General features: G+C 39.1%; 1 protein-coding gene across 1 annotated transcript; it reads right to left on the reverse strand.

Moving 5' to 3' along the window:
• Positions 1 to 1,900: 1,900 nt before the first annotated feature.
• On the reverse strand, positions 1,901 to 20,929 carry LOC117576243 (uncharacterized). The gene is given in 7 exon segments (XM_034260862.2): positions 1,901 to 3,782; positions 3,785 to 5,659; positions 5,719 to 5,985; positions 6,049 to 6,095; positions 7,951 to 8,001; positions 19,977 to 20,245; positions 20,727 to 20,929. Coding segments are annotated over 6 exon segments (3,558 nt in total). The 5' UTR covers positions 19,993 to 20,245; positions 20,727 to 20,929; the 3' UTR covers positions 1,901 to 2,480.
• Positions 20,930 to 25,552: the final 4,623 nt, after the last annotated feature.

Here is a 25,552-nt window from a genome sequence, read left to right on the forward strand (position 1 = left end):
TCGAAGTTTTCTCTTTAAACTTGTGTATACTTTTTCCACATAATAACAAAAACAAAAGCGATGCTTGCCGTTATTTTGTACTTATGCTTTAATGCGCATATATTTATTAACTAGGTGGTTCGACGTTCGATTACTATAGGGTTAATCTAGTAAGTACCCATGTAGTGATCGACGAGGTAAGCACTTATCTAGGGCCAATCGCAAACTCGAGTCGACTTGGTGGTTCGACGTTCGATTACTATAGGGTCACTTTAGTAAGTACCCATGTAATGATCGGCGAGGTAAGCACTTACCCAGGGCAATCGACACCTCCAGTTCTGCAGGGTAGGCGTCTTTGCCCATACAAAAGTATTTCTTTAATAACTTCGACAATTTTTATCTGATCGCAACCAAATTATCAGGAATCATAACTACTATAGTAATTATTATATATACCAAAATTCGCACTCTAGCTTTAAAATTACGCTTGTTATGCGATATTTTTTGATTTGCGGGGGCGGAAGTGGGCGTGGCAAAAATTTGAAACAAACTTCATCTGCGTGCAAACATAACAAATGCTGTCGAAAAATTATAGCTCTATCTCTTATAGTCTCTGAGATCCAGTGTTTCATACGGACAGACGGACAGACACACAGACGGACATGGCAAGATCGTCGCGGCTGTTGACGCTGATCAATAATATATATACTTTATAGGGTCGGAGATGCCTCCTTCTACCTGTTACATACATTTCCTGCCGGCACAAAGTTATAATACCCTTCTACCCTATGGGTAGCGGGTTGGTTGCGATCAGATAAAAATTGCTGAAGTTATTTGTTATTTACAATGATTTCACAATCTGGCATGTTTTGCACTCAATAGTATATTTTCAATTTAGAAGTAATTTGTTACCGCTTGCTTTATAGTATAATAGAATATTAGAAGCGGGCTTGTCACAGTTACCATACTTGTTAAACTTAATAAAGAGTTCTATATGTAAACTTTTAGTAATTTCTGAAGACTTAAGTTTTTCTTTAATTTAATATACTACAATTTGGACAAAATTTAATACACACTTTTTAAGTGTGAGTACATTTTAAAAAAAAAATGTATTTTATTTCTTAAAAGCCAAATTTCCCGAGAAGATGCATTTGGGAACACGAAGAACAAAACAACCGAAATTTCAACAAAACAATAAGTAAATAAAGCTGTTATATCATTGATCGTCATTGTAGCTATAATTAAAACAAATAAGTTCGATTAAAGCGAAAGATAGGGAAAACAAGCCACCAGTTGATCAGAGACCCATAGATTGTGTGATATTGATTAGAATTCCCATTCGGCATATTTGATAAGATTGGATCAATGTCGTAATTCGCCCGAGTCGAGTGTCAAACCGATAAGATATTGCCATGACAAAGTTTTTGATGTACATATACTCGTATATGGTGAGTAGGTTGTTGATCGTCTCGAGACCTTGGTCAATAAATCATTCTGGGTCCTGGTCAAGTTAAACGTGCGAAACGTGTGTTTAGTAGTGCAAATTCTTTCAGAGAATTGTCGAGATCCTTTTTTAAGCTATCCCGTGCAAAGATGTAAAAAAGTAGTATAGTTGTATCTATTACACTTATCTTCTCCGCAGACATTAATCAAGTGGGTGCAGATACATCCCTTGGAGGTAATTTTTACGAGCTCTCAACATTTGTTATACTCTATTAAATATACTGTATGTAGTAAACCAAAATGTAAGACTTCTAATATAAGCTGAGTCTTTTAAATTGTTTCTTAAAAGAGCATGCTAAAAAAAAGAAATTTTTGTTACTTTAAACAATAAGATTTATTGTCCCGAATTTGCTAACCAACTTATTTAATGATCCTTTCCGTCAATAATGAAATAATACACAAGAAAAAAGTATTTATTTGTTATATGTACTTTATTAACGTTAAATAAATATTTACAAAAATAGCAAGGCATTAAGACATGCTCATACATACAGTATAGGCATGTTTTGGATTATTTAAAGTTCTGGGTCAAATTACTCACGTATTTGTAGTTACATCTAAAGAAACTAATTTAATACATCTCGACGATACTGATGGAACTGTAAGAGTATTTGTTTTGTTTATTCCTACCAACAGTTGGGGGCGTATTTCGGGGGCTCTTCCGAGTATTTTCGTTTCGAACTCTTTTTCATATTTACAAACTAATTGCGAAAATTGCATTGGCTAAACCATCAAAATTAATTAACAAGAAGAAGGAATACGATTTTCAAAAAGTTAATTAAAAAGATTTTTTGTTTTTGTGTTTTTTTCGATTACGAATTTAAACTAAAATTGGTCAGTTTCGGGCTAAGACAGGACGAGGGGAATAGAGCGTAGTTGACTAAAAGTTAAGCACACACACATACACACACGCTTCCGTCTCCGTCTGCGAAGCGCTGGCAATCCTGTCCAATCCAAGCGCCGTCATTAGGAATTGGGAACCGTTGGCATTGGCAACCCTATCGCCTGCTGCTGAACTTCGATGCCAGCGAATATAATGACTTGAGCAGCTCCAAAGCGCGACGATCCGAGTTCACCTCGGGATGCGCCGGCGTCGCTGCGGTCGTCGCCGCCGAATCGGCATCGTCCACATCCTCGACACGAATCTCAAACTTGGTGGTCTCCTCGTAGCTGCCTGGCGATGTCGTGCTAGTCGACACTGGCAGCTCTGTGGTTGACGTGTAGCCAGGCGTGGTGCTCGTATAATAATCAGCACTTCCACCGCGTCTGAATGTGGTCACTGGCACTCGCAGCGTTGTCGTCTCCAGCTTCTTGCTGGGTATCTTGCTGTCGATGTCAATCAGTGCGTTCAACAGATGCTTGCGAGAGCGCTCCAATGCCTTGCCATTGTGATCGTCGCAGGTCTGGATCAGCAGCAATAGCAGACTGAGCACTTGGCGATCGTGCTCCGCCTTGGCCATCACATTGCGGAGATGCAATGCCTCCTGCTCGTTGAGACCGCCAAACAACTTGTTTGCAATGCGCTGCAGTCCACTGCTGGAGGGCAGAGCATCGCGAGGAATGTCGTAGCTCCTGAAAATGTCTTCCCATTCATAGCGCGAAGGCGAGGGCGTGGTTGTGGCAACCTGCAGCTTGGGCAGATAGGTGAAAGGCGACGCCGTCGTTGTGCTCACTCGCTGTTCCTTCATCAATGCATCGTTGATGGTCAGTGGATCCAGAAAGTCCGTCTGCGATTTCAGTGCCCATGGATGCTCTGTGGGCTTGTGTGTTGTGATCAGCTTCTGTGGTCTGGCGTCCTGCAGCAGATCATTGCGTGACTTGACAAACGACTGTGTCTGCTGTTGCTGCAGAAACTCATCACCTTCACCAGAGTCGGGGCTAGGCGGCGACAGTTCAGCGGACAGCTCCAACTCCGAATCCTGTGATCGACTCGTGCTCAACTCGTACAGCTCGGTGGTCGTGGAGTAATCTGGCGCAGGGGTCGAATCAAATTTGTGATTTATCTCCAGAGCAATGCTTTGCGGTGTCGTCGCTTCCGGCAAGGATTTCGTGGGCAAATAATACTTGGCAGTGCCGTCGCTGAACAGCGAGGAATCCGTTGTGGTCACTGGCGTAAAGTTTGGCGGCTCGGTTGGCCGAGCACGTGCCAGCTCGGCACGGAAGCTCTTGGGATTCTCCAGATAACTGCTCAACGCATTCGAGAAGACCTGCGCAATTTTACGCGACTCTGGTTTCTCAGCCAATGCGCCAATGGTTGAGCCAGTGCTGCCAATTTGTGGAAAGGTTGATACTCGTTTGCCTTTGCTGGTAACTTGGTCTCGTTCAGCTGAGCTGAGAGCAATCCCGTGCTGATGTCTGCGTCGCCCTCGGACTGTCCTCGTCCCTTGGCCTCCTTGAGACCAAAGAGAGTGCTGTACTGTTTCATTGTCTTGGGGCTCAGCAGACTCTGCTTGATGTCATCGGCCTGCTCGCTGATGCCAGGCGGCAGCTCGGATGTGGTCAGGGTGGCTGTGGTGTCGGAGGGTTTGGCTGTGGGTAGAATGGGTGGTGGCGCCTTCACCGAGATCTTTGTGTGTCCAGCATTCTTCTCTGGCTTTACCAGCGCATTTCCGGACTCGTTTTGTTCCTGGGCAAAGTATTTCGCCAGCGAGACAAGTGCATCGGGACCAGAGGACGGCGGAATCTCGAGACCAGCGCGTGCTGACGTCGCTGGCGCAGCGTTCAGTTCTACATCCTCGAACTTATCCTTCAACAAATTAACGGTCTTCAACATTTCCTGCACATTGCGATACACTGAATCCTCTTCGACAGGACTGGGAGCGAAGAGCAGTGATTCTCCGCCAGCAGCTGCGGCATTTAAACGAGGTGCAGCGCCAATCTTGGGCAGATACGTAGGTCCACCACTGGTGGCTGTGGATGGCGGTGTAGTGGGCAAGTAATCCCGAAGGTTTGGTTTCTTTGGCAGTAAGTCAGCATTCGAGTTGAGGTTCACCGGGGGACGCCTAAACTCGCCAGAGCTGGCGACATCATAGTGATGGCGCATGCCAATGACCACCGGTCTGTAAGTGCTGTCTAGCTCCAGACTACCGCTGCCGCTTGCGCTTGCGCTGGCTGTGGGCTTTGCGCCCTTCGGTGCCACAGAGGATTCCAGGAAGAGTCCTGAGATAGCGGGCACACCAAAGCGATTCGGATTGGGCGTCGTTGCAGAATGTCCGCCCTTGATGTAGTTCAATTTGCCCTCGGTACTCTTCGACTTGGACACACTGGGCACAGTGGGTGTGTAGAAAGGAGTAGATTTGCTGGGTTCGAGCCGACGTGCGGTGGAGTAACTGCTGGGCACATAGTAGGGTGTTGTGTGCTGCACGGGACGTGTGGAGTGTGCCTCGTAGAATTCAGGTTTTTCCTTGAGTGTCGATTGCACTGACAGCTTCTCCTTGCTCTTGTCCTTGCTTCCGTGCTGCTGCTGCTCATCACTGTCCACATCCTTGTAACGCTGTTGTCCACGCTGACCATTGCGAGCACGTTCCCGTGACTCGTTATGTCCCAATCCCGAGCGAATCTGCGAACTACGTTCCTGTGAAGAACCGATGCGACTGCGTGCTGGCTTCAGCACGGAGGCATCATCACTGCTATTGGGACTGTTGTTACTGTTGCCGTTCCCATTGCCGTTGCCATTACCGCCATTGCTGCTGCTGCTGCTGCCAATGCGTCGTTTGCCGGTACCGCTGACAAAGGAGGAACTCTCGGCTGTGATCTGCGTCTCGTGGTCATTGCTGTTGTTGTCAATGCTCGGCAGAACCTTGCGCTGCTTCTCGCCGGACACATCATCGAAGTCCACACTCTCAATAGATGCATGCAAATCCTCTGTGGAATCGATACGTCTGTCCGATTTGCTGCCAGGTCGAGATGCAACACGTGCTTGTCCCGCAACAGGGGTAACCTTAGGCTTGATATTTAAGCCCCCGCCAACGATGTTGAAGCCTTGCACAGGGACCGAGGGACGCACACGATGCACGCGCTGTTTGTTCAGAATCTCCGCACTCTCGGCATAGTAGCCAGAGGATCCCAGACAGTTTACCTTGAACCACCAGTCACAGGTCAGTTCGCTCTGCTGGAAAATAGTTCCATTGGGGCAAAGGAAGGAGATCTTGCGACCCTCCTCGCATATGTGAAACACCTGCAAATATGGTTAAGATTTAGTCTTGAAATTTGTGGCAATAATAAAACAACACTCACCTGGCAATCGGTTTCCATGTCAGCAAAGTATCCATTTCCATAGGAGCGGCAGCTGAATGTCGTTTTGGGAATGCGGGGATAGATGGGGAAATCAATGCCCGGTCGCCCCACAACACCCTGGTAAACCTCATAGTCCACATCCTCATCGGAGGCGCGCTTCTTTAGATGATGCTTGTGTTCGTTGCAATTTGTGTGCGCCTCGTAGCGTTCCTCCTCGAACTGTGTAGCACCTGTCTGCTTAGCCAGAATACGAGCCGGCGTGCGATACTGCAATGGGATGGGGATTGGTGAGCGGACTAGCGAAATGACACGAAGTGCCTCAAGACTTACCTTGGTTTCAGCGCTGGTATTGCTGAAATATGCCAGCAGAAGAAGTGCTGTAAAAGAGTTAATGGTTTTAGTTCAATGAGACTTGTTAAAAGTGACGGGCAAATATCAAGTTATTTTAAAAAGGTAATCAAAAATACAATTTAAATGCTAGCAAAGATGGCTAACGATAATTTTTAAATTTACGCTTACATATCGAAATCAAATACCAAAAATGATATTATATTTTTAATATATTAAGTGCAGCGCATAATTCAAATAAATTGGCATTTTGTAAGATTAGCACATACATACATCCATTAAAACTACCATAATTGCAGTTGAAACTCATTTATAATATTTCGTGTTTATTTTCATTTATTATTAATAGCATCCACTTCCCGATGCTCAAGAGACTTATCCCAAGACTAGACCTTGACTTTAGTAGACTCATTGCCGAATTACGCAAAAGTGTGACTGTCACTGTGACTCTGACTCGGACTCTAACTGTGACTGTGATGATGAGCCAGCTCATCAGCAGCAGCTTAGACTAAGACCAAGAGTAACTGACCTCAGGCCCTCAAATGCAATAATTAAATTTTAAAGCATAAAAACAATTATATGTACGACTTGCCAGAGGAGGAGGAGGAGGAAGATGGGGAAAGAAAGAAAAAAAAAGTTGCTGATGAACTACAACTTAACTAGCAGCTGGAATGAAGACGACACACCACAAGAAGATGCAAGAAAGAAACACAGTGAAGAGAAGCAGTTATTCAATAGCCAAAATAACCACAAGATTCAAGGTTCACTTGCTGCATAATCGTCGTGATTATGTGAATCATTCAATTGTCCATGAATCAGTGAGTCAGTAAGGCGAAGACGCGACTTTGTCGAGGGTGTTGCTGCTATATATAATTAAACAATTGCCTATAATTTGCGGACGTTGATTGGCAACGCCGCGCAAAATTGAAACGCCCCAAAAAATAATAAAAAGAAGATGCGATTGAGCATCATTACCCATATGCCATGTGGCAGCAGTGTGGCATCATCAGCAATTCGTGCGCCACGCAGGGGGGCAAGAATACATTTGCCGAATTTAATTGAGACTCGCAGCAATTACTCAACTATCTGCATTGTTCAATATACTTATAGATTTACCTTTATTGTGGACTTTTCAAACTTTTAAGTAAATACTCGTATCTCCCTTCTATTTATTTTTATATTTTTTGGGTCTGGGTCAACGGCGTGTCAACGTGTCATTTCTTAAGCATTTCCCAGCCATTCACATGGGGCTGGGTTGATCCATTAATTAACATCAAGTTTAAACAAAAGTCACATTTAATCTCTGGTCATCAAGATTTTTTTTTCTCTTTTATGTTTATTTTTTGTCGCACGCCACACAACACAACAAAAAACGTCGGCTTAAACAAAGACAATTTTAACGCAATCCACATTTTATGCCAGTTTCTTTTTTCTTAAGTTGTTGTTGTTTAGTTTTTGCGCATTTGCTGCCTACGCCAAGTCGTTGACACGCATGTGCGAATGCGTCAAGCATCTCTTTCAACCTGACTTAAATGTGCCGTTAGTGGAAATGTATTGTGGGAATCTTATGAGTGGACAAGGTCAAGGATGCTTGTGCTTGTGTAAACTGAGGCCGTATTTATATATATTTATAAAAATCAAAATAACAATTTATGTGCGACGTGTGCAGCAAATTGAGCAATGCATATTAAAATATTTGCCTTTTTCTTGAACAAATTAATTAAGTAAAATATGTTGTCTCAAGGAAAACACGAAAAATAAATTGCCTTTCACACCTATAACTTATGTAAACTACAAGATAACCCTTGAAACTAAAGATTTTTATGTATTTTTTAATTAAATATATTATTCAATTAATAGTTAATTATTACATTACAAACTTACCACAGCATAGCAAATTGAGTTGTGTATGCCGCATTTTGTGTACTGAAATGCCTAGAAATAAACAAAAGCAGAAATTAATTTTTGGCTTGTAAGAAAAATTATGAATATTTATTACTTAAGCTCGTGGGATGCCAAGCCAAGCGACAAGCAAAATCACATACGCGAGTACGTTGGAGTATTAGATAATAGAAATTATACGAGCCCCGAAAAAAAACAAAACCCAAAAACAATAAACAAAAACAGATAATTGTGCGAGAGTACGCGTTGCACGGACAAAGGGTACACGATATTGATTACATAATGCATTTGCGCACCCACGGACCAAAAAATACAGACAGCGACTCAGATGGACAGATAACCATGCAGATAAAGATGCGATAGACACTGAGCCACAGGGCGTATGTGTGATAAAATAAAATAATATTAAGACAGGCGTTGGGAGGAGGGCTGACCAATAGCGAAGCAGCTGTGCAAGGTATTAAGTCAGTCAGTAAGTTGGTCAGTCAGTCAGTCAGTTAGTCACTGCAGACATTCACTTTACCGTCGTTGTCACTTCCGTCAGCTCATTTATGCATCTGTTGCTATTGTTGTTGCTGCTGCTTCACTGCGACTGCTGCTGCTGTTGGTGCTGGTGTTGGTGCAGTTGCTGCGCACTTTGCATAATTCCAAATAATTGTTTTAATTTGCACAACTGCAAACAATATCAACTGAAAGAGAGCCACGACAAACTCAATACAACCGGCTTACCTAGTGACACTCTTTTACATACAATTAAACATTTTTCAATGGTTTGGGTAATTTCAGAACCAGCAACCAGCAACAATATATCGATCTCGTTTATAAGTGGAAGCATCAACTTTACCAGTTTCTTCTGGCAGTTTATGGTATTTTCAATAACAATGCAAATTGAACAGAAATATCGAAATACATTTTATGTGCACATAAATTTCAATTTAACATTAACTACAATCACAGTCGGCGGCGGGGTTTGGCACGGGGAGAATGACGTCTGAGATTGTGGTTTCACTCAATTCTTTTGCGAAAGCGAATCTTATCCATTGTCTAGGTGGATTCTTCGCCTGTCCTAAATTGTTGTTTGTATTTAAATTAGCTGATTGCCTTGGTTGAGTTCTTGATTGCAATTTTTTTTTTTGTTCTCACAGCCAAACTTAATTTTTAATTTCATCAAATAACGCTAAGCATACAGAAATTTTGCCAAACCAACGAGCCACCTGACATTAGAATTTAATAATAATAAATAAGATTCACTTCGTACAAATAGCTGTACATTTATTTAAAGTTCAAGTGATACATTAAGCTTAATGCTTCTTTAATATTTAATTTCATTGTTCAGATTAGATTCGACCAGTGCACGTTTTTCCATTTGCAATTACTTGAATGGTTTTTTTTTTTTTGTTTTGGATTATTTTTGTCATTGTCAAGGTTTTCGTAACGGCATCAGTAAATTGAAATTGTCTGCAATTTAGTCTGCCCATCGACTTAAAGCATTTTTTCTATTTACAAGTATTTTTGAGAAGGTCGATTTGGCGTTCGATTTCAGCAAATAAGAATTGATTTGTCTTTAATTTATACACTTATCTAGCAAGGCTTTGAGTTAATTCGGTTTGAAAAATAATTGGCAATTATCGAAGAGTGTTAAAAACAGATGCTTTATTAGGTTCATCATAATTAGAATTTTATATAATGAAAATCGTTTTGTTATTGGATTTCATCCAAAAATTAAATTATGCACTCTCTAAACATATTATTCTAAGCTCTAATATGTATTGTCATATATCTGTCTGCCTTTATAATAATTACTTCTAATGGTCTTTTTGCAAATATTTGTTTTCTGTTGAGGAGCTAATCGATCTTTTAACTTTGATTATGTCAATTGAAGAGTCATTCGGTAATACTTAATAATTTCTGGTAGCAGTCAGCAAAGTGTTTACACAATTGAAATCCAGCAGCAAAAACAAGAAATGCACTTCAATCATCTTCGCAGAAAGTCCAGACACTATGATGAATGGATGCCCGACACATTGCAGCCTCTTAACAAAAGTGAAATGGAAAAATGAAAAGCCGAACCGCATCGAACGAAACGCAACGAAACAAAACACCAACACAAAAATCGAAATATCAAAGACTACAATGACAAATAAGGAAGTTGCAACTGCTGATGCTGCTGAATCATTATCAGTTAGCTAAAGCAACAGCAGCGACTGCGAAAAAAATGTCAACGCGGCCCAAGGCAACAGGTGTTTGCAGCAGCCACAATAACGATAATAATGAGGAGAAGCTGCAGCCGGCAACAGCTTTGCGACTTCAAACTGAGGTTGCATTTTCCTAGGCGAGGGTCTCGGCAATCACAAAATTTGTTCCGCCTTCAGGCACACACACATACACACACAAACACACAGAAGTCTTACATGTATTGTTGTGTCCAGGACGCAATGCGGGTGTTCAGCGTATGTATCGTTGAATCGGTGGGGCCTGAGCTCAGACATCGCTGCCTAATGTCTGTTAAATCGTTTTAACCTTTTTGTCAAGTTGCCGCTTAACCTTTACGGTTGCCGCGCTGACATGAAGGAAGCATTTGTTTTGTTTTTCCTCGCGCTTTATTTTTTTTTTTTCTATTTTCTGTTGTTGTCTGACAAAGTGTTGAAACTGCTGCATACAATAACAACACACGGCAACTGAAACTGAAACCGAAACTGAAGCATACCACTGCATACCCAAATATTTTAGCCGAGGGTCTATCTCGACTTTGGCACTGTGCAGCACGTCGTATACGTGTTATTTGAAGTTTTGATTTATTTGTTTTGCCATTTTTATCTCGTGCGCCGCACGTTGTTGTTACCAAGTCGAACCTTTCGCACTATGTTTGTGTGGGCCAGCAGTGCTAACAACGCGAGTAGGCAAAACAAAGAAAGATAAATTGTTTTCATTTCGATTTGTTGTTGTTTTACTTGTGCATCCTCAGTGCATGTGCCAAGGAAAAATTGAAAAATCCACCAAAAATTTCACCTTTAGCATACAACATGCATTATGAAACGGCAGCTAGAGGCGCAGACTGGGAATCGCTGACAATTCCTGTTGTGGAAATTGTATAAAATTGCCGCATCTTCAAAATGCAAAAAGATAAATAAACATCAGCGAAAATGGCGAAAACTCGATAGCGGTTGAAGCATGGGAGCGCCGTTATGCAGGTGCGGACATTGGAGATGGTTGGTCATTTGCCTAATAGTGGGAGACCAAATCGAAACCGAATGTTGTCCGCAACACGATATACTGGATTAGTCATGTTAGTTACGGCATCGATATATCAAAACCAAGTTCAAGTTCGTCGCCTAAGTCTTTTGTTTTAACACTTTCACATCGATAAATGTATGCTAATTTCATAAATTAATTATCAATCGCCGCACATTTTGCCACTCAGTAGTTTGCAAAAACAGAGGCAACAAATTTAAATGTTAAACACTTGAAAGTGTTTTTATTTTTGTTATATATTAGTTTTGTATGTTCTTCTATCTGCGCTTTAAATTAATTGTGTGAAAAATGACTATATAAATGCATAAAGCAGAAACAACTCAACTTGCTATCTGTTTCCCAGCCACCGTTTTGAAAGTTGAAGCCATTGTGCCGGTCGTTGATGTTTATTTGTTCATTTAGAGAGGATTTTGGCAAAGAAAGATGATAAAACACTCGAGCTTCAAGCAATTAAAAGCATATTTCGTATTAAAACATCAAACTCGAATTTGGTTCCAAATTCAACAATTGTGATGCACACATAATATGAATAAAACTCATATTTGCCTTTTATACGTATTCGAAATTTTCCCCGAGCTCGTAAATCATTTGCTTGATATGCGCTTTAATATTTACATAATTTAAGTATAATTATAATTAAGGTGAATAAATAAATGTTTTGTATAGTCAACGGCAATTTAACGGTAGATGTTGTAAGGTCTGTGAATCAGGTTAACATCTTACATAGTGTTTGTGTTGTGTTTTAACGGCAAAATGCCAAATACGGTTAATCATGCGCAAAAGATATCAAACAAATGATTGGGCCAACAACAAATTCGTAATGTTTATTTGACAGAGTTGTGCACATGCTACAGAGATGATCATCATAAGTGCATATTTTTGATACGAGTTGAATGTACCTTTCTAAAAATAAGCAAGTGTCTAAAACATTGTACAATAAGCGTACAAATGATTGCAACGGGTTTTTATACCCGGTACCCATAGGGTAGAAGGGTATTATAACTTTGTGCCGCCAGGAGGCATCTCTGACTCTATAAACTATAAACTATTCTTGATCAGTGTCAACAGCCGTTAGCACATAGATCTCAGAGTAAGGAAGCTAAAGTCGAGGATGTTCGTTTGAGATATCCGCCAGCAATTTAAAATACAAGCAAATCCATATTTTCAGCCAAAGCAGCTTAGACCCCATTCCAGTAGGCGTAATTTTCCAAACAAAAGTTTTTCTTGAATAACTTATAAAATTGTTATCTGATCATAACATTATTATTATTATTCATTTGGTATATTTTAAAATTAATAACGAGCTGTATTGCTTTTATTCAAAATGGGTAACGGGTATCTCACAGTCGAACACATTGGACTAAAACTTTCTTACTTGTTTTCGAATAACACTTTCAATAAAGCAAACAGTATAGCATTAATAAATTTGTAATTATTTATTTTTTATTGTTTTTTTAAATTCTCAATGATTACAAATACGCTTTAAATTATACAAATATATATTAAGGTATTTGACAACAAAAAACATCTTGCAGAGACTTCAATCTAGATTATTCTGTAAATTCGTTTAAATTGGTTCTTAAATTATACAACGTTTCATTTAGTTGTTCTATGCAACTTCTTTCCGGCTTCAAAAGCACACAAAGTGTAGTGTGAATATGCGCCAAACAAACCATGTAAGTTTTGCAACAACAACACACATTTTTTGTGCATGTTTTTTGTAGTGAAGATGTAGCTAAAGGCCGTCAGATAGCCAGGTAGACAGACAGACCTGACTATTCCCCCAGACAATGTAGAGGGGCGCATCTGATGCGGTTAGCTGATGCGTTGACCTACGTGCCACAGATTCAGATGCTCAGACAGCCGCTCAGATGCTCAAGCGAAGACACGGCTTGGTTGTAGTGCTCGTGTTGTGGCTGCGGGGCAGCTTCACAGTTTTTGGACATTAATGTTTTCAACAGCCGAAAAATTGACCAAAAAATTGCCTCAAGGGGCGGCGTCTGCCATTGCATTTCATAGCCGCCAGAGTTCGACGTGCTAATAGATTTTGAGGTCATATGCAATTGTTTTTTTGTTTGGCCAATGGCAAGTATTTCAAATTCTTGTGCTTTTTCGGTATGTTGTGCCTTTGATACGATTACGGTATGTTTTCAATAGTTGTTGTTGTGTTTTTTTTTTACACAAGAATTCTTGTGCATTTCCGCAGCGCAGCAGTTTTTGTGCTATGCTCATTTGCAATTTGTGTGCTGTCTGGCGGGGCACAAAAAGTAGATGCCAAAAGTCACTTCGACGCTTCGTGCCAGCGTGCCTGTCTGCTGTTTCACACTTGCCCCCAACCTGGACCGCCCACTGTGGCGCCCACCGCGCGGCCACATTCGAATAATACACACCGTTCGTGCGCAGTGGCAAATGGAACTCAGTTCAGTTCAGTTCGGTTGTTGTGGCCCAACAAATTGTAGGGTGATTTGTAAAGCAAACGTATGCACTTAGCGCCTAAGACTTTTCTCGCTTTTGGGTCACTGTACCGCATCTATATTTCATGCGAGGTCTGCCCCCGGGCAAAGACCGCCTGCTGGAGGGCGCTAATTGCCCGCCTCCCTCAGCTGAGCTCGCAACGCTGATCAACACTCGCTCCATTTTATGATGTTGTAAACGCAGCCTATAGTATTATTTTGCTCACCTCTATTGCGTACGCTGTGTTTATGTTTGCTTAAAGTTTGTAATTATATCTCGCAGCAATATTTGTTATTTATAAATTGCCTTGGTTTTTCCTAACTAATATCTATTATTCAACTACTGACTAATGCGAAGATTAGTTAGTATTTATGTTATCTTAAAGATATTTCATATCGAATAAATCAATAACTGTTTTAAATTGCTCAATTTAAAATAAATTTATTATACTTATCGCAAAATGACCATAATCATTTAGTATAACCAAAAGCCATTTGAAATAAAGAATTAAGTCAAATGATTCAAGCAACGAACTCCAAACAAAAGACTTAAGCAACGAACCTGTTTTTCAAAACACAAGCTTAGTCTGTACAAAAGTTTTATTATGGATTATTTTGCGTGTATATTAAAATCTATATTTAAATCGAGAAGCAACAAAGCATCTTAAAAATATTCAAAACTAGATAGTGTTCCGGAACAGATAATAATATTACAAATTACTAAAAACAAAGATCCATAAATAAAAAGGAAATTATGAAAACAAAACGAGAAATTTGTCTGAAATCAAGTTTTGCTTTTTGTTGCAACTTCTAATTGGCGGACAAGTTAATAACTATTAAAAACTAGCGTTTTTGTTGTTGATTTTAATTTTAAAGCTGACCTTTTCGCTTAGAAGCTTTTTCGAAATTCTTAGAACTTAAATCGGAAGTTTTGAATTTTGAATTAGAACGTGAAAGGAATTTTTATTAGAAATCTATTGTATTGTTAAGTAAGTAAATATATTTAATTCATTATACATTTTACTGACGCACAACCCACATGCAACTCATCCATGAAATATTTCGACTTGTTTCTTTTACGAGTTCGCTTTTGAATGAAAATTTAAAACCCGCCACAAGTAAAAGAAAACAAATAAGAGCCGCAGCAACAGCGCCAGTTTCAATTGACATGAAGCAATTGCCGGCAAAGCAAACACAGACAGCATCAGCGCAATTTATGACTAGCGAACAACCAAAGGCGGCGCCAACCACGCTGCCAACAATTGCAGCAGTCACAACTACAACAGCAATAACAACAACAGTAACCACACCAACGACAACCACATCGTCAACAACAATAACAACAATTAATAGGTAATTGCTGTTGAGTCTGATGTTGTTCTGCCGCCAGTTTGTCTGGTCGCCAATTGCCCCAATCCGAAAAGTGGTAGCAACTGTTGCACATTACGAGCACATTTCGATTCCTTCTTTTGTGTTGTTTGCTCGATATCTGATTTATGAACCACCCACAAGATGTGGGTCAGTGTTTTTTTTACCCACCAACAAATTCAAGATTTATGTCACTCGGTTAAATAATCAACTGCGGCTCTTACTTACTCCTGCTGCGGCTGATGCTACTGATTAATTAACCAACAACAATGGCAAACAATTTTCTTTGCTTTTGTTGCTTTTCTTTAATTTATACAGCATCAGCGCAGCGCACTTTTCCTCATCATGATGGCCTTTTTATGATTACTCGCACTCATCTTTACACATACACACATGCACACATTCACAGGCGGGGAGATGCTGGTGGATAGATATATTGCTCATACGCCACCAACGTATCAGGCGAAGCTGCGAATTAGTCGCTTATTGTTTGGAGTAATTGTTTCTTGTTGCCGCCGCTGCTGTTGTCTGACTTTTTGTTTATTTTTTAGTTTTGTTTTCTTTTGTATTTTCTTTTCATCTGGTTTTTTTTTGGACACGCTACGTAAACGAAAGTCGCTTTTGATATTCATTTTGTTATGATTTTAATGCACATTGTTGTTGTTTGTGCTGCTATAATTGTTATTATGGCTGGGGTTCAGTGTGTTAGTAGCGGAAAATGTGAGACAAGCGGAAATTACATGAGAAATTAATTTCTTAATTAGTTTGACTTCAAGAATGTCAAATTGTAAATGTGTCTGAAATTAAAGTTATTATCGTTTTTTTGTTTTGGTTGTTATTAAGTTTATTGTTATTTCTCAAATAAATATTTTACGATAACAATATTCATATAAAAATTCGAAAGGCTGTTAACATAAATAAAAACAATAATTTATTGGCCTTTAACGTGCGCTTCCATCTTGTGCCCCTTTCCAAATTCTTTAATAAAATGAAGAAGCAACAACAAAAGACTTAGGCAACGAACTTGACTTTGCAGCGCTGGCTGTGCTGTGTAAGCAGCCAAGCAAGCGATGATGACAAAGCCAACAAGTTGTCGAAAACATCAAAGTGGCCAGATTATGACTGCTAAGAGCTCTTGTCATTTGTTGCCTTCGCGCTTTTAATTGTCTTTCAAGCACATAATCAAAATGACCTACCCAAGCATCAAGCATCTGAAGAGCCACAAAAAAATTAAAAACTTTAAATTGAATGCGGAATTATAGGTGCTTTTGATTTATGATTCTTTTCGAGCTGGGCGTTTCTAATTGGCCGCACTAGTAAGAGTATATGATGCCTACTTAAGTAGTGGTCTAATAGACAATCATTGATGGCTTCCTCTTACACACAAGTACGCGCATATTCGTTGGCAATGACAATTTCAAGTTGCCTGGGAAACGAAACCGAAACGGAACTGAAAGGTAGCCAGCCAAGAAACTAAAACTGAACAACACGTTAAATTCTACGACATTTTTAACAAAAGAATAGTCGCATATTTCGAAGCCACCTACCCTGGCTATAAATTCATATGCATATGAGATTACATACATTTTTATGAAGCAGTATCATCAAATATTCTAATATGAATCATAATACCAAGAACCTGTTCCATGGCATCGCAAAACTGCGTGATACAAATAATAAACAAAATCGCATCCTTTGATGGCGTGAGGTCATCAGCTCGGTATAAATCCTGATGAGCTGTGGAATTTATGTTTGTCAGTTTTGCTAAAAACAAGTTCTTAGCCTGTCCGCACTCTGATGCGGTTAGCATTAACTGTAAATTCCATTTTGCATTTGGCCAAACCGAATCAGATAACTTTAAAGATGTCATGCGTCAAACTTGTTCTCTAGCCCGCATTCGATTCTAAGACACTCTCTGCGTATATTATTGCCACATTAAACTCGATAATTAAGATTATTAAATTTTGAAATCCCATTTCATTTGCTTTTTTGCACATGTTGCATAACATTAAAAATGCAAAATAACGCTTTCGATTTTATTTATAGTATTTTTGAACAATTCGCTATGCGGGCTATAGGTTTTTTCCCCCCGAATGCTTAAGATCAGCTGACATTGAGTTATTGCTGACGGGTACTGCAGTTGATATTATATGGCAGACAGTCATCCGACTGTAAAGAACAAAGAAAGATGCTCCAATTGCGAATAATCAATTGGATTTACTACAAAGCCGATAAATCAAAGCTGGGCAAACTCTGAAGCTTGTAGATGGCCAAAACAAATGCCATTGAATGGCAGCCCTAAAATGGCATGACGCAAATGTAGCCTGTCAGAGCATGGAGGTCAGTATTTTGGTCTGACATTTAGCCGCATGCTGCTGCCTGCCCCTATATCAGGCAAACAAGCGGGTTCCATTTAAACTTACGATGTGGCTACGCAATTTGCAGCGCACGTGGCTTGATGAATGTGCATCTTGTGAGTGTATGTGTGTGTGTTATATTGCAGCCTGCTGTAATTTAAGAACTTGGCATTTAGTTGTTAAATGCACATAATGATCATATTTAAGATCGTGATGCAATGCAACAGTTTACGCATGCAGTTAAATTACGATGCACTCGTTTGCAACACCGTGAACTGTGTGAGAAACTTTAATTTGGTTTTGAAATTCCGCCATGAAATGTTTAATCAAAGTAAGCGTAAGCGCTTCTTAAAGTTCAATCATAAACATTCACACATAGGAAAAGTCTGTTTTTCATGGATTAGTTCAAGTTCGTTGCCGAAGTCTTTCGATTTGCAGGCGCAACCGAGTAAAAAGAGCAGCCACAACAAAAAGTGACAAATGATTTATTTATTACACTTTAAGCGTAGCTGACATTTGGTCAAATGACAAAAACTTGCTGATGTTTTGTTTATCTTTTTTCATGCTCTGTTGTTGTTGTTGTTGTTGATGTTTTCAGTTTTTTGTTGCTTACGGCAGCTAGCAAGTTCGTTGTCAAAGTCTTTGGGTTTTTCATTGTGTTCGTGTGTTTGTGTTTTCATAATTTGTAATGAAGCTAAGCTTAGACCACAGCACAAAGCAAACGTGTTGCGCACTTTAAGAATACAACACAATGAGATAACACCAACATTATACATATATGGAAGGGGGAGAAGAAAAAAATCAACAACAACTTGCTTAGAATGTGTTGAAATCTTGTGGCAGCATCAAACACTGAAAACATGTACATTATTTACACTTCATTAATCACTAAAGATGGGCACTAAAAAAGCTGGCAACAATCGTAAGGTTAGTTCGATGTCTAGGCAAAAACAAAAAAAAAAAAAAACAGTGAGACAAAAAGAAAAAGATACATTAGGTTACTTTTACTTGATCGGAGTTCGCTACGAGTACAGCAATAGATGCGGCTCATTGGCTTTTCAGCGATGCGCACGCAGCGCCAGTTAACGCATCAACACTTGAATGAAAAGTAAGTACAACAAACTTGTAGTTGTTACTCACAGAAACAGAGAAAGAGCCAGAGACAGAGACAAAGATAGAGATTGAGAGAGGGAGTGTGGGTCTGCTTTTGGGCATTGTTGCTTGAATGACTTTTAAATTTATTTGCCATTTCTTTGCTGGCAACGTTAATGAGCAGAGCAGGCCAGACCCAAACAGACCAGACAAGACTCAAGCCGACCAAGTCAGACCAGAGCCAACCAAGCCAACAACATTCGCATTTTGAACTTTTATCTGGCCATCTGCAACACCAGCAACAACAACAACAAAATTATATTGTATACAGCATTTTCTTACATTTAAAGCAGCTAGTTTTGTTTTTTGTTTTTGTTGTTCCCCAGTTTTTTTTTTATTTCTTTCTCTCAGCTCAACTTTAACCCCCTGCCACATAAAGTAAAATAACTAAACACCTTCGTTTGGTGTGGGTGTGCAGTGTGTGAGTGTGCCTGTGCTTGTATGTGATGTGAAAGATGTTAAGTCACACATTTGGCCTAAATTTGTCTTTTCCTTGGCTAAGCAACGACGCTTTTCTTTTGTTGTTCATTTGCGCCACAAGGCTAGAAAAACTGTAGCAACTCTTGACATTTAAGCAGCATTTCCTAATTCCTGCACAAGTACTTTCTGTTATTTTTTTTTTTGCATGCTGTCGCTTGGGCTGTGATTTTGTTGACTGCAATTCAAATTATCTAACCAGCAACTGCAGCTGCCTAGAAACACACAGACTGACGCCCCAAATGCCCTGAGGCATCTATTCTGATCTTCGGCTACTGCTGGCTCAGTGGCTAATTGTGCATCCTTGAACTGTTGTGCATTATCTTAGTGCTTTAATAACAATGCCAAATCTCAGCTGGGCTCAACTGCTGGAGTTTTTGGCAATTTAGCAATGAAAATTTATGCGCTATGCAGAAATATGAAGAAATAATCAACTAAACAATTAAAAACTGAAAAAAAAACATTGAAATGTATGCCAAACAAAATTGCTATTGAGTCGAAATTGTGTCATTTTAGCCACATGCCAAGATGTATGACAATTTTATGCAGATTTTGTTAGAACAAATTAAACAATTAATACTTGAGCTAATTGCGTCGAGTTAATTAATTCAACAAGAAGCTGCTGTCGTTGACTTTTAATTGTAATGACTTTGAATCATTATTAAATCATTAATGACAAATTATGAATTTTCATTTTATATTGGCCAAAACTTCATTAAAGAATTTAACGACAAAATGATACTCGTCTGTAAGAATACTTGGATGACTTTTCATGGCCAACCGACAATTAACAACTAAATAAAATTCAATTGAACTGTGATAACTCAGAGTTGTTAATTGCCAAACAGAAGCATGTTGTAACTAGATTCATTTGTGAACGGCAACCATAAGTTAAAGCGCCGTTTAACGGGCATCTGAGAAGATTCCTGACCCCAGAGCATTCACTTACCTTTAAGCGGCAGCATCAGCAGCCTCAATGTCAAATATTTTTTCTGTGGCAGCAACTGCGGCAGCAACTTCTTCCTGTGCTCGCAAAGTGGTTTTGCTTTCAGTTTCGTGAGTGGAGTAATATGTTTTGCGTTTTGAGGTTTGAGTTTATTTGTTATTATTATAGAGTTTTCCGCTCTTTTTCGTAGTTTCTTTGTGAAATATTAGTTATAATGTTGATTTTTTCTTTGTTGTTTATTCGCGGTTATGTCTCCATAGGGTTTTGCTTGTCTAATACACAAATATCACAATTAAGTTGGCGGTATGCGAAAGAAACGAAATCACTTTAAATTTGTAATAATCATCAAATAAATGTTTGAGTCATAGGCAAAAATGTTGTAATATGTCAACACCAAATAATTTAGTATTGAAAAGAAAGGATAACAGTATTAAATTGATTATTTTTTGATGATGATTTTTTGATAAAAACAAATTTAAAGTGATTTGGTAAAAACATTAAATATTAACGCGTTTCACTTGAAATGTTTTCAGAAATTCAGAAAAATGTTGTAAATTTCTAAGTTTTTAAAGTCAGCAAACTTAGTGTATTGCAATTCAATTTAATTTTTATAATCACAATATTTTCAAGCCTGGACACAATATAAATTATTTGCTTGAAAAAATGCACAATCTTTGATGTTTTCTTGCTTGAGACACAACAGTTCCGATGATCAATAAAAATGATTATTAAAATCTTTGTGAATTTAACTACAAACTGAGGAGCCAATCCGAACAGAAGACGTCTTCACCCGTACGGTATTCACATTTGAATGTTTCAATTGGCAAATGCGGCATCCAACTTTAGTAGTTGAGCGCTCCCACTCGGCCCCAGTCTCGCACTCTTCTCCAGCGAAAACGCACAAAGAGACTTCAGCAAAGACAGCAAGAAAATCAGTCGGCAAGTCGCCGAAGCTACCGCAAATCTTCGCCACAACCCGAGTGAGCGAACATCTTCCTCGAAGCCAACAAACCCAAAAACAAAAGCAAAACAGCAAAGCAAACGAAACAAATGCAATTTACTTTGCAACCGGTCCAGCGATCAGCTGTTTTTCAACGAGAGCGAGCAATAGAGAGCGAGAGAGTTGAAGCCTCTGCAAAGTAGAGTTAACAGAGACTGTTAAGTTCATGTTCGATGTTAACTAAGTAACTGTAAATTAATTCGCAAGCTCAGAACAAACAAAACAAATAAGTCTCGATATGAATAACATAGCGATTCCAAGCTATAAATTTTGGAAAACAAAAACCAAGTAAAACCATTGAGAAATTTATTTCATATACAAATCGATTTTTTTACTATAAGAAATATTATAAATGAATTTTAAGCTTTCAAATTTGAAGTCAAGATCACGTTAGTCAATATTTCTTTTGAAATCGCTACAATTTTAAGATTAACAAAATATTTATCCGTTAGTATTTCATTTATAACAACGTGTAGAAAAAATGATTACCGATCATATTGGTTCGAATCTTTATAAAGATATTATAGTTATAATCTATTCAAATTAAAATATTAAATGCCTCAGAAGAAGAGAAATAAAGTATAGACATAGACCACCAAAACATTAGATGGCTTGATCATAATTTGAAAACACACCAATGACGCATTCAATAGATGATGAGAAAGGGAAGCTGACAGACATATCATTAGTGGAGGCGCTGGTAGGGCCAACTGACATCTGGTGGAGTGAGGGCAAATAATATTACAAATTATTGATTCGAAACGCTGTCAGTGACGACTTTATGACTGGAGTTGTTTCTGTTTATGGACCACTCGATAGACCAAAGAGAGATGACAGCTGAAGAGTTGACAGTGGACAGTTTTTATTATGATTTGCTAGCTTCTTGACGATGACGGGCGCAGCAATTTTAGACTGTGACTACGACTCAGAGAGCCCTGACAAGCGCCTCCATTGCATAACTTATTGTTTGAGTATGGTTTTTGGTTTCGGTTTTGCTCAGAGCTTCTTGAGTACAGCTTTTGCTACTACAGCTTCCATCTGCGAACCTCGCCTCCAACTGCGCAGCTCTTGGTCTAAATCCACGCGATGCAGATGGCAGCATTACACGGCGCATTCATCGCGCCTTCGATTATCTTTGTGGTATAGGAAATGCTTAAATAATCGTAGACACAAATATTCCCACGAATTTGCCAGTAGTAGGAGCTATCTACTTCCAGCCATCAGCACCAACGAACTGGCTGTCAGGCTGTCTCACAGTCTCCCTGTCTCGCTGTCTGACTGTCTGCTGAACATGAACGAATCATCATTGGATTCTAATAAAAGCACCGGGTAATTGTCAGAAGCGACGGCGGTAATCACCCAAAGCTCAAAACGAAAGACTGCAGTAACGAACTTGCTGTGCATGCCTAACGTGATTTTAATGGCGGGGTTGATTCTGCATTTCATATTGCGTCTGGCTTCTTGCTCGTAAGAATAATTAATACAGTTGACATTGAACAGTTCTGTGTAAATTATTTATTATCAGATATTGCAAAAGCTAGTAATAATAATAAAGTGCCAAAGTTTTTTCTTTCTTTCAACCTTACTGTAGTTATTTATAGGGAAACTTTTAGTCGAGTGCTCTCGATTGAAGCACACTTGCTTGCTATTTTTGGATGGCATGCGATTATAATTAATTGCTTGATTCATAGTTTGAAATATTGCCAGCACAAAGGAAATATTTCTCTTTATTGATTTGTCGAACATTTCAACCATAATTATAATTATAAATACGTCGAGTTAGAACTTTGTGTGGAAGAATTTGGCATTGAATGGTAAATGCTTACACCGCATTTTCTTTGATGGATTTCGCCCAAGGATAGAAATCAACTTAACACAAGACACCAGCATAGCTTGGCCCGAAAATTATTAGGTAATTTGCAATGAACTCGCTGGTTCAATCAGTTTATTCACCAGGCATTCAGTTGCATATCTGTTAGGTTGTGCATTAAGCAACAACCTTAAAAGGTCGTTTTGCAAAGTGTCAAATCATCGCAGACTGCAGAAGCTAAGAAGCCATAATCTAACCTATATTTAACCCCAAACTATCCATCAAAGTACATGGAACGAGGGCGCTTCTACCATTTTAGTTGCTTTTTTTCAGTTTTTTTTTTTTTTGGCTCTTGCAATCGAATGGAAGACAACGATGGCTTTTGTAAAATTGAAAAACCATTTAAGTCCCGTTAATTTTAACACCCATTTTCTATGGCAGCAGCTTAGTTAGATTGCCACACAGCCGAAAAAAGGCACAACGCTGGCATCGTAAACAAAAGCGAGAAGCAACCGAAATACGTAATGCAAGCGATAATTATTACCTACAGGCCCCAAAAAGATCCAAGCGACCCAGCAGACATCCCAAACAAAAATAATAATAGAAGCAAGAAGTTGTTGTTGGCTGTGTTGCCGTGTTGATGATTGAAAAGCAACAAAGATTTGCATAGAAACGTGCGATTTTCGGTGTGGCTGGAGGCACATGGCCTCCATGAGGTGAGTATTCGAGCTTCTAGTGGTACGAGTATCTGGCAGATACTCTTTGTATCTGTTTCTGCCACTGACATGTTGCACCCACTCACAGTAGTCGCCGGTCGTTTGTCGCCCCTGCTGTCAACATGTTCAGACCTCAGTCCCAGCATGAGAACAATAAAAAACGCTTTTGTACTCGGTGTACTTCTCTTATTATTACTGATGTCGTCTTCCTCTACCGCTGCCGCTGTCGTTGCTGCTGCAGTTGCTGCCTTCAATTACTCATCCATTCATGCCGTCATTTCTTCAGCTGCAATAGGTCGCGGTGGGTTTCTAGTTCATTTTTGCATCGGCAATTTGTTGATTTTATTGTTTAATTTTCGGCTGCTTCTTCGTTTACTAATTGCAAATAAGTGCAATTAATCTAATTAATTCTAAGGCCAAATAAAAAAACTTCAGGGCTTGCCCTACCTTCTTTTATATATTTATGTTGAACGTGAATTTATTATTCTTTTATCCACCGGCAAAAATCTGAAACGTTGGATATTTCTGTGTATTATGCTGTAGACCCAAAAATGTTCAATCTAAGCCTGTGTTCTGTTTAAAAACCCAAAAGTGTCAAGATAAACATTTGTGATGGGAATGAGGCTTTGATTTATGAAGGTTCTCAACGGCGGTGCTTTAAAATAAATTAGAAAGGAAGAAAGTTGCAAAGCAAGCGCAAAAAGTTGCATAAAATACACTTAAAGTGAAATGCATTAGAAATGTACAGCAGTAAATAAATTACAATTGACTCTAGGTCAAATTAAAACGAAATTCACATTATTTTTACTGCTTTTTTGATTGGCAAGAAAACAATTCTCGTATTTCATCAATACCTTAGCGGCAAGACGCACCTCTTCTCTGATTGCCAAAAATAAAGAATAATATATATGGAGTCAATTTAAAGAATACCACTTCATTAATTCTGAATGTCGAATGAAAGTAAACTTAAATTTAACTAAATATCGAATTGAAGCAACGAATCATTCAACGGGAATGTCAATGGGAATATTTTCAGATAAAAGAGTGAATATAAATTTCAATGACAACTTTAACAAATGGATCTGGAATGGCCACAACAACTGTTTGCATATCTTCCAAATGAAAGCGACAGTTTAGCATTTCAAAATACAAAACAATCGTTTGCTAATGATTAAAGATCTATGAAGTAGTTGGCAGACCACAAAAACCTGACTGGCCACCAGCATTGCGAGTTCCCCCTCTTTCCCATTTCATGTACGAGTATTTGCTGAATTGAATTAAATTTGCATTGACTAGGAGAGTCATCGACATAATTTGGCACGTTGTGTCTGGATTATGGCTACTCAATTCGAGACTTGCAGCAACAAAAATGTAACTTTTATTGTGCATTTTACAAACTGCACATCAAACCGGAGGGCCTGCACTCTGACCCTGTACAACTCTGACCACGGATCACGACTGAGTCAGTAAAAGAAACCAAAAAGAAGGCAAATTTAAATTCAATGAAGATTTATGCAAGTTCGTTGCAACGATCCAACGAGAGATCCCAATAGCAACCAAAGCTGGTAGCAGAGGGATCCATCATTATCGATCGACATAGGATTTGTGAGGGATGCGACGACTCTCATTGTAGTCGAGTTATTGGCAGAGTGCAGGAACTACAGATAATAACTTGATGGCAGGAAAATCATTTATTGTGACACGATGTGAATATCAATGCGAAAACAATGCTCAAAACAAGTCAGCTTGTTTGAGTTACATCTTAGCAATTTGTTGGGGTCTCAATCTTTCAGCGTGTTGCCAAGTCGTTGGCTTTACGAGCGTGGCTAATACAAGTGATAGACACACTATGTTATTGCTTAATGAGTTTTATATTAGCGTCTTATAATTCGCTGGGAATAAGCCACATTTCCCCTTTAATTTCTGAGTGTATTTGCCAAACAACTAAATTGTAAACTGAGATAAGCGAAGTCGTGCCGTCGTGCTTTATAATCTGTCCCAACTATGATTAACATATATTTGCAAAGTCATTTTCTGATAGTACGAAAGAAGT

Source organism: Drosophila albomicans, chromosome 2R (assembly GCF_009650485.2).
Source record: "Drosophila albomicans strain 15112-1751.03 chromosome 2R, ASM965048v2, whole genome shotgun sequence".
In the NCBI taxonomy this organism is placed as follows: Eukaryota; Metazoa; Arthropoda; class Insecta; order Diptera; family Drosophilidae; genus Drosophila; species Drosophila albomicans.